The sequence below is a fragment of the Colobus angolensis genome, unplaced genomic scaffold, assembly GCF_000951035.1.
Source record: "Colobus angolensis palliatus isolate OR3802 unplaced genomic scaffold, Cang.pa_1.0 Scaffold166, whole genome shotgun sequence".
Classification (NCBI taxonomy): domain Eukaryota; kingdom Metazoa; phylum Chordata; class Mammalia; order Primates; family Cercopithecidae; genus Colobus; species Colobus angolensis.
Window position 1 is genome coordinate 3,399,646 of NW_012114777.1, and position 10,545 is coordinate 3,410,190.

General features: G+C 41.8%; 1 protein-coding gene and 1 pseudogene across 1 annotated transcript in view; one reads left to right on the forward strand and one right to left on the reverse strand.

Moving 5' to 3' along the window:
* LOC105508714 overlaps positions 1–4,987 on the reverse strand; it is an 11,926-nt pseudogene extending 6,939 nt beyond the window's left edge.
* LYPLA1 (lysophospholipase I) overlaps positions 1–10,545 on the forward strand; it is a 77,940-nt gene that overhangs the window by 42,595 nt on the left and 24,800 nt on the right. The window contains exons 3-5 of the mRNA XM_011937584.1: positions 2,184–2,249; positions 4,654–4,701; positions 5,662–5,732. Coding sequence (XP_011792974.1) covers positions 5,700–5,732 — 33 coding nt within the window. The 5' untranslated portion in view covers positions 2,184–2,249; positions 4,654–4,701; positions 5,662–5,699. The remainder of the gene's footprint in view (positions 1–2,183; positions 2,250–4,653; positions 4,702–5,661; positions 5,733–10,545) is intronic.

Sequence of the window (10,545 nt, forward strand, 5' to 3'; positions counted from 1 at the left end):
CCGGGCACGGTGGCTCATGCCTGTAATCCCAGCACTTTGGGAGGCCAAGGTGGGTGGATCACAAGGTCAGGAGATCAAGACCATCCTGGCTAACACGGTGAAACCCCATCTCTACTAAAAATACAAAAAAAAAAATTAGCCAGGCATGGTGGTGGGCGCATGTAGTCCCAGCTACTTGGGAGGCTGAGGCAGGAGAATGGTGTGAACCTGGGAGGTGGAGCTTGCAGTGAACCGAGATTGCGCCACTGCTCTCCAGCCTGGGCAACACAGCAAGACTCTGTCTCAAAAAAATAATAAATTAATTAACTTTTATCTAGACTGTTTGCTATAAGAAAGGCTGAAATTACTTGTACTTTATTCTTTAGTAGAGATAATATGTAAAAAGCATCAAGTATATGGCCAAATGTAAATATAAGCAGGAAACTGTATGTATAATATGATCCCAGTTTTGTAAAATGTGCATCTATTCCTTAATTGACATGCATGGGAAAAATCTGAAGGAAATGCATCAGAAAATTACCTGTTTATTCTTGGCTGGAAGGATTTGATTATTTATAGTTTTTCAATTTTTCTGTATTCTGCTTTGAACATGTATGTATGTGAACATGTACACATGAAGAAATAGTATTAAAGTTGCTGGATTAAAAACATTTTTTTTTCTTAAGTTTTCTGTGGAGTGGGTCTCACTATATTGTTTAGGCTGGTCTTAAACTCCTGGTCTCAAGCTGTCCTCCTACCTCAGCTTCTCAAAGTGCTGGGATTATAGACATGAGCCACCATGCTCAGCCAAAGTTACTGTTTTTATTTTATTTACTTATTTATTTATTTATTTTGAGATGAAGTCTCACTCTGTTGCCCAGCCTGGAGTGGACTGCTGCAGTCTCGGCTCACTGCAACCTCTGTCTCCCCGTTCAAGCAATTCTCCTGCCTCAGCCTCCTGAGTAACTGGGGTTACAGGCATGCACCACCATGCCTAGCTAGGTTTTGTATTTTTAATAGAGACGGGATTTCACCATGTTGGCTGGGCTGGTCTTGAATTCCTGACCTCAAGTGATCCGCCTGCTTCAGTCTCCCAAAGTGCTGGGATTTCAAGCATGAGCTGCTGTGCCTGGGTGAAAGTTACTGTTTTTAAATAGTGTAGTAAGCATGTAGAGATATTAGACAACTGATTTAGTTTATTTATCTGAGGCTTTTTTCTTTTTCTTTTTTTTTTTTTTTTGAGATGGAGGCTCCCTCTGTTGCCCATTGGTGCAGTCTCAGCTCACCACAACCTGTGCCTCCCGGGTTCAAGTGATTCTCCTGCCTCAGCCTCCCGAGTAGCTGGAATTACAGGCACACGCCATCATGCCCGGCTAATTTTTGTATTTTTAGTAGAGACGGGGTTTCACTATGTTGGGCAGGCTGGTGTCAAACTCCTGACCTCACGTGATCTGCCTGCCTCACCCTCCCAGAGTGCTAGGATTACAGGCATGAGCCACTGCAACCAGCCGAGGCTTTGTTTCTTTATGTAAAATGTTAGTTATATTATTTGTCTTGCCTACTTTATAAACACATTGTATAAAGATATTTTTAAAATATATCTATATTTTGGAAGTTGTGAAGCCCTGTGGAAATATCTGAAGGGGCACACATTGCTGTTCAGAAATCTGAGAAATCATCTTTATCCCTAGATAAAACTTAAATAACAGCTGTTGGGTTGTTTTTAGATTCAGGATGTTGTTTTAATAGTATTGAGGGCCCACATTTTAAAGGTATTTTTAGGCCGGGCACGGTGGCTCATGCCTGTAATCCCAGCACTTTGGGAGGCCAAGGTGGGTGGATCACAAGGTCAGGAGATCAAGACCATCCTGGCTAACATGGTGAAACGTCATCTCTACTAAAAAATAGAAAAAATTAGCCAGACGTGGTGGCGGGCGCCTGTAGTCCCAGCTACTCAAGAGGCTGAGGCAGGAGAATGGTGTGAACCCGGGAGATGGAGCTTGCAGTGAGCCGAGATCTCGCCACTGCGCTGCATCCTGGGTGACAGAGTGAGACTCCATCAAAAAAATACAAAACAAACAAACAAAAAAACATATTTTAGGATTTAGCATTTATTTTCAGTTTTTTAAAGTACTCTTCTGCTACTAACTTATTGGAATTTAAAACAGTATCTAATAGCATTATTCAAATGATTTTTCCACCAGGCACGGATGGGCAGAAGCCTTTGCAGGTATCAGAAGTTCACATATCAAATATATCTGCCCGCATGCGTGAGTATTTCTGATCTTCAGACTTGTGATTCAGAGTCTGGAGAGGGGCAATTGTGATTGCTTTACCCTTCCAGAAAAGTATTTGAATATAGTTAATTTTTATTTTTTAAATATTCTGTTTAAAAATAAAGATTAGTAGAATTTCTTAAAACTAAAATGGTTTCTTAAATTTTTTTTTCTCTTTTTCTCTTTTGTTAAGCAATTTAAAATATTGCTGTCTTGGAAGTCAGCTGAACTTAAGACCAGAAAAATTATTTAATTCATTGATTTATTTATTTTTGAGACAGAGTCTCACTCTGCCACCCAGGCTGAAGTGCAGTGGTGTGATCTCGGCTCACTGCAACCTCCGCCTCCTGGGTTCAAGCGATTCTCCTGCCTCAGCTTCTACAGTAGCTGGGATTGCAGATGTATGCCACCACGCCCAGCTAGTTTTTGTATTTTTGGTAGAGACAGGGTTTCGCCATGTTGGCCAGGCTCAAACGCCTGACCTCAAGTGATCTACCTGCCTTGGCCTCCCAGAAAAATTATTTTAGATATACAAATATCTATAAAGTTCTAGGATTTCCCTAGGGTATCTCTGAAGGGGATTTACCTGTTAGATTTGTGAGAAATCTTTGTTATGTTGGAAACACTCTTTAATTTTATCATTTGGGGCAATGTTGATGTACTGTGGAAAGAGCACAGACTTTAGAATGTGATAGGTTTGGTTTTGAATTCTGGCTCTGAAAGTATTGGTGGATGTCAAAAAGAAATTAGTAAGTTTTGAGCAAACTTGGAAGATCAATAAGATTGGCACATTAGGTCAAGCTTTTCCAACCTGTGGCCCAGGTCAGCTTTGAATGCAGCCCAATACAACAAATTAGTAAACTGTCTTAAAACGTTATGAGATTTTTTTTTTTTTTTTGCTATTTTTAATATAATTTTATTTTTTACCTCATCAGCTATTGTTAGTGTTAATGTATTTTTATGTGTGGCCCAAGACAATTCTTCTTCCCATGTAGCCCAGGGAAACAAAATGATTGGACATCCTTGATTTAGGTCAAAAGGTTGCTGAGAAGCAATCACCATGGAGAAGACAAGAAGGAACTGGACATACTCATATCAGTTAGTAATTCATCCCCAGAAGTGGTAGTAGCAGTAGAGTTGGGACAGATACATGAACATGAAAGAGGGAATGGGAAGAAGAACAGTAGCTGAGAAGATTGGATAAGAAAACATTTCGTCCTCTTTTTATCCTGAAATACAGGGTCTGTCTTACCTCTGTAGGCTACAGTCAATACTGTGGCTAGGGTCTCTATGTCCTCTCATTCTGCTCAAGCAAGAGACAGAATTCTTTTTACTCTTTTTCTTTCTTTTTTTTTTGAGACAGTCTCTCTGTCGCCCAGGCTGGAGTGCAGTGGCATAATCCCAGCTCATTGCAACCTCTGCCTCCTGGGTTCAAGCGATTCTCCTGCCTCAGCCTCCCGAGTAGCTGGAATTACAGGCACTTGCCTCCATGCCCGGCTAATTTTTTGTGTTTTTAATAGAGACAGGGTTTCACCATGTTGACCGGGCTGGTCTCAAACTCCTGACCTCAGGTGATCCGCCCACTTTGGCCTCCCAAAGTGCTGGGATTACAGGCATGACCCACCCCGCCCGGCCCAGAATTCTTAATTACATTGGAATGGATATTGATATTTGCCCTAAGTTGAACTGCTTTAAAAGGCTGTTGCCCAACATAGGGAAGTTTGTGCTCTCAAAGAAATGTTGATACAGTTTTAACCTCTAAGGTGGACTTCATGAATCAGGAGGAAAGTGGTGAGATGTAGTTAGAGTGTGTTTATTTTTCTTTCATTTGGATGGAGCCGAATTCTGATTATCTAGCATATTTTTAATCACAGACTTGAATTGGCTATAGTGGGCACTTAGGCAAATTTTGGATTTCCCTTATTTATTTAGAGGTCTCTTGATCAAGTGAGTACATAGCTAAGAACTAGAAAATTAACAAAAGTGTAATCTGAGCATATGAGAATTGATGCTACAGTATCAGTGTTATAAATCGCTCATTGTCCTTAGCCCCATACCAGAATCTCGTATTTTATACATTTCCAACTGTCTTGGTTTCTGGTTTCTCTTCTCGTGTCTGAGAAGTCAAAGGTAGTAAGTAAGGGTGTTGAGAAGGAAAATGTATTTGTCAAACTTCGTCCTTTGTTGCTGTTGCTCTGTCTTCAGAACACATTTGGAGGGGCATGGAAAGCAGAGTTGTACAGGTGTGGATGAAGTAAAACAGTTCATATGTTAAAACTGTAGCATATAGTTTTATGTAGGTCTCAAGTAATTATCTGTTTTTGATTAATGGAATTTATCAGTTCTTATGTGTTGTTATTCTGATTTTGTTGTTTTGTTTTTTTTCTTTTCCATGTAGGCCTGTTAGGCCTGTTACATTAAATATGAACATGGCTATGCCTTCATGGTAAGTAAGAATTTACTTATTCAATAAGAACATTATATTACTGATTTAATGTTATCAGAAATGCTTTTGTGTACAGCAATTTTTATTTAGCTGTTTTTTAAATTGCAAAGTTGCATAGTTAACCTTAACCTTTATTTATTTACATTTTTATACTCTAGATTTAGGGGTAAACTTAAGGAGCTGTACATACAGGTAGAGAAATAGGAGAGAATGTTTGAATGAAAATAATGTGGGAGAGTATCTTCTGCTGCTTGATAAACCTTGGTTGGTTTTAGTAACCCGACATTCGAATGACCCCTATTAAACCACAGCCTCCAATTTCTTGCCTGTGTGGGTTGTTTTTAAGGAAACCACTTCCCTTCCAGCCCTTTGAAGATACCCTCACGTTCCCTCTGCACTTTATTGTCAGAAAGTAGGGTCAGTTTTTTGTTCCTGTGTGCTACTTCCAGACTATGATTTTTCCCGACTGTTCTCTGAGACTCCTACCATCAGGTCTGTTAAAAAACGATGACTTTAGCCAGGCATGGTGGCTCACACCTGTAATCCCAGCACTTTGGGAGGCCGAGGCAGGCTGATCAACTGAGGTCAGGAGTTCAAGACCAGCCTGGCCAACACAGCAAAACCCCGTCTCTACCAAAAATACAAAAATTAGCCAGGTGTGGTGGCATACGTCTGTAGTACCAGCTACTCAGGAGACTGACACAGGAGAATCGCTTGAACCTGGGAAGGGGAGGCTGCAGTGAGCTGAGATCATGCCACTGCACTTCAGCCTGAGCAACAGAGTGAGACTTCATCTCAAAAAAAAAAGAAAAGAAAAAAAAACATAAAATAAAATAAAAAAGAATATTTCTGGTTAGCCTTTTAATCCAAGCTACCATGAATGGAGTAAAATATACTTACTACAATAATAGATTTTCTTAGAATCAAATGGTTCTTTTAAGATTTTGCCTTATTTTACAGGTTTGATATTATTGGGCTTTCACCAGATTCACAGGAAGATGAATCTGGGATTAAACAGGCAGCAGAAAATAGTAAGTACAGAAAATGTTTATGAAGCCAAAAGTGTTCTTAAATGTTTTCAGTAGATTCAGTAATCATATCGGTACTGATTAAAAATTACACATTTGGGCCAGGCACGGTGACTCACGCCTGTAATCACAGTACTTTGGGAGGTGGAGGTGGGTGGATCACCTAAAGGTCAGGAGTTCGAGACCAGCTTGGCCAGCATGGTGAAACCCCATCTCTACTAAAAATACAAAAAATTAGCTGGGCGTCGTGGTGGGCGCCTGTAATCCCAGCCACTTGAGAGGCTGAGGCAGGAGAGTTGCTTGAACCTGGGAGGTGGAGGTTGCAGTGAGTTGAGGTCGCCCCACTGCACTCCACCCTGGGCAACAAGAGCGAAACTTCGTCTCAGAAAAAAAAAAAAAAAAAATTACACATTTATCTAATCTCAGGAGGCATTGCTGTTTCCTTCCTTTCACCTCCTGCACCCCAGAGAGGGTCTTGCTCTGTCACCCAGGCTGGAGTGTAGTGGCGTGATCAAAACTCACTGCAGCGTTGACCTCCTGAACTCAAGCGACCCTTCCACCTCATCCTCCTGAATAGGCTGGGACCACAGAGACACATACCACCATGCCCAGCCAGTTTTTAATTTTTTTATTTTTGTAGACACGGGGTCTCCCTGTGTTGCCCAGGCTTGTTTTCCTTTCTGGTCACTCTGTTACTTGTTTGCCACAGTGTCCACATGGACTCACTTGAGTATGGGCAATGGAGATGAAGTGGATGGGGAAAAATTGCATTTATCAAGCTTTAACTCTGTCAGACATACAATAGTTTTGCTTTGGTTTACATAGGAAAATGGAGAAAACAACAGAATGTTTAATAGTTTGGGCCGGCCAGGCATGGTGGCTCATGCCTATAATCCCAGCACTTTGGGAAGCTGAGGTGGGCAGATCATCTGAGGTCAGGAGTTCGAGACCAGCCTAGCTAACATGGTGAAACCCCGTTTCTACTGAAAAAAATTAGCTTGGCATGGTGGCGCACACCTGTAATTCTAGCTACTCGGAAGGCTGAGGCAGGAGAATCGCTTGAACCCAGGAGGCAGAGGTTTCAGTGAGCCGAGATTGCACCATTGCACTCTGGCTTGGGCAACAAGAATGAAACTCCATCTCAAAAAAAAAAAAAAATAGTGTTGGCCAGTTGTCTTCATTAAAGAGACTTGGAATAACAGTGAAAATAATGATATAATGAGTATAATGATAAGAAACAATGCAAATGTGGCCGAGTGTGGTGACTCACACCTGTAACCCCAGTACTTTGAGAGGCCGAGGCAGGCGGATCACCTGAGGTCAGGAGTTCGAGACCAGCCTGACCAACATGGTGAAACCCCATCTGTACTAAAAATACAAAAAAATTAGGCAGGCGTGGTGGCAGGTGCCTACGATCCCAGCTACTTGGTACGCCGAGGCAGGAGAATCACTTGAACCCAGTAGGCGGAGGTTGCAGTGAGCTGAGATTGTGTCATTGCACTCCAGCGTGGGCGACAGAGGGAGACTCTGTCTCAAAGAAAAAAAAGTTGTTAATTTTAGTGCGGTAGTAATAACAGATGCCACTGATTGAGCACATAACTGTTTAGAAGCTAGGTATTTTTTATGGAGCACCTCATTTGACACCCCTGTGAAGTATTAGCTCTGCTTTACAAAACCTTGGAAGTCTGGTCTCTGGTTAGTAGTCCATCTCCTTTATGATTTTGATAATTCCATTTGTTCGGAGGGGAAACAGAACACTAACTTACTAGGATGTGTCTATTTTTAAGAAATGCACAGGAGGCCGGGCACAGTGGCTTACGCCTGTATTACCAGCACTTCGGGGGGCTGAGGCGGGCGGATTGCCTGAGGTTGGGAGTTTGAGATCAGCCTGACCAACATGGAGAAACCCCGTCTGTATTATAAACACAGAATTAGCCGGGCATGGTGATTCCTGCCTGTAATCCCAGCTATCCGGGAGGCCGAGCCAGGAGAATCATTTGAACCCGGGAGGTAGAGGCTGCGGTGAGCTGAGATCCCACCGTTGCACTCCAGCGTGGGCAATAAGAGCGAAACTCCGTCTCAAGAAAGAAGGAAGGAAATGCACAGGAATATACTTTTCTTTTATACGTGTGTACTGAAATATTCACAAGTATAATAATGCAAGGAGTGGGATTGCTTTCAGGAAAATCTGTTTGGTGACTCCTGAGTGTGGATGGGTGTAGGTGGATGTGGGCAGCAATGGCGAGACAGGCTGGCTGTGAATTGTTCTGCTTTTTGGTAATTTTTTTATTTACATAGTGTATCAGTTATTTAGAGACTGTTATTTAGAGATTATTGCCCAGGTTAGAGTATAGTTGGCGATCATATCTCACTGCAGCCTCAAATTCCTGGTCTCCAGCAACTCTACCGCCTCAACTCCTGAGTAGCTGGGACTACAGGCATGTGCCACCATGCCTGGCTAATTTTTAAACTGTTTTGTAGAGACGAATTCTCATTATGTTGTCCAGGCTGGTGGGAAACTCCTACCCTCGGGTGATCCTCCCCAAAAGTACTGGGATTACCGGCACTAGCCATTGGGCGCAACCCTTTTGTTTTAAAAGAACTCTTGAAGGTCTTTAAAACAGGGAAAATACATTCAAAAGATGTGAGATATTTGGGAATGTCAAACCAACAACACTGACTTACGGGATTATCAAAAAGTAGTTTAAAGTTAGAATCCTAGAGTTAGGATTTTGTCTGAAAATAATAGACAACAAAAGTATGAGAGTAAGGGTTAGACGCTGTGGAAAACAGGGAGGACCTGGGGCCTGTGAAGAAGATATGTGGGCCTCATGAGTTCCAGAATGAAAAATTCTGTCCTAACGGTAGAATTGGCCTACAAAATACTTGTTACTTCTTTCCTCTATGAAGTGATGACTCACTGGAGAGAATTAGAATCAGACTCAGCCAGGAAAGAAAGAACAAAAGAGAATGTGCTACTGAGCAAAGAAGACAGTGGTCAGGTTACATAGTTGGGGGTACATAGTGCCCGTACCCTTAGGTGAAAGATAATTGAGGCCAAAGGATGTTGCTCATACCTGTAATCCTAGCACTTTGAGAGGCTGAGGCAGGAGGATCACTTGAGCCCAGGGGTTCAAAACCAGCCCGGGCAAGAGTCTGTACAAAAAATAAACAAAATTAGCTGGGCGTGGTGGCACATATCTGTGGCCCCCCAGCTGCTTGAGAGTCTGAGGTGGGAGGATTGCTTGAGCCTGGGAGGTCAGGCAATAGAGTGAGACCTTGTTTTGAGAGAGAGAGATAGAAACAGAGAGAGAGAGTGAGAGCGAGCCAAAGAGATTGATTCTCTAATTTTTTTTTTTTTTAGATGGAGTCTTGCTCAGGCTGGAGTGCAGTGGCGCAATCTCAGCTCAGTGCAACCTCCACCTCCCAGGTTCAAGTGATTCTCCTGCCTCAGTCTCCCAAGTAGCTAGACTACAGGTGTGCCACCACGCCCGGCTAATTTTGTATTTTTAGTAGAGACGGTGTTTAGTAGAGACCGTGTTGGCCAGGCTGGTCTCAAACTCCTGGCCGCAAGTTGATCTGCCCGCCTCAGCCTTCCAAAGTGCTGGGATTACAGGCGTGAGCCACTGTGTGCCTGCCCAGTTATGTGATTTTTTTAAAACAATAGAATGAATGGTTTTAAACACTTAACTACGTACAATTTTAAAATGACAACTTTTAGGTACAAATGCCTATGGTTCATTGAAGAAAGAAACATGGAATATATATGAGCAGAATTAACTATTAATTTTTTAAGAATCCATCTCTTGAGAGAAAGAACTGTTGTTAAAATATTTAATGGGAATTTTATTTTTTTATTTTCAATTTTTGTGAGTACATAGTAGGTGTACATATTTATGGGTACGTGAGATGTTTTGATACAGGGATGCAATGTGCAATAAGCACATCATGGAGAATAGGGTGTCCATCCCCTCAAGCATTCATCCTTTGAGTTACAAAGAATCCATTCACACTCTTGTAAGTTATTTTAAAATGTACACTAAGTTACTATTGACTATAGTCACCCTATTGTGCTGTCAAATAGTAGGTCTTACTCTATTTTTTTTGTACCCATTAACTGTACCTCACCTCCAGCCCCCCACTACCCTTCCAGCCTCTGATAACCATGCTTCTACTACTCTCAGTGTCTGTGAGTTCAATTAGTTTTAGATCCCACAAAAAAGTGAGAACATGCAATGTTTGTCTTTCTGTGTCTGGCTTATTTCACTTAATGATATCCAGTTCCATCTGTGTTGTTGCAAATGACTGAATCTCATTCTTTTTTTATGGCCGAATACTACTTCATTGTGTATATGTACCACATTGTCTTCATCCAGTCATCTGTTGATGGACACATAGATTACTTCCAAATCTTGGCTATTGGGAACAGTGCTACAACAAATCATGGGAGTGCAGATACCTCTTCAATATACTGATTTCCTGTCTTTTGGGTATATATCCCAAAAGATATATACCCAAATATAGATTAAAAAAAAATACTTTATTTTGAGTATGTATCCAGTGGGATTGCTGGATCATATGGTAGCTCAATTTTTAGTTTTTGAGGAACCTCCAAACTGTTCTCTGTAGTAGTTGTACTAATTTACATTCCCACCAACGGTGTATGAGCGTTCCCTTTTCTCCACATCCTCACCAGCATTTGTTACTAACTGTCTTTTGACCTAGTTAAAAATCATTTTAACGGCCGGGCGCGGTGGCTCAAGCCTGTAATCCCAGCACTTTGGGAGGCCAAGACGGGCGGATCACGAGGTCAGGA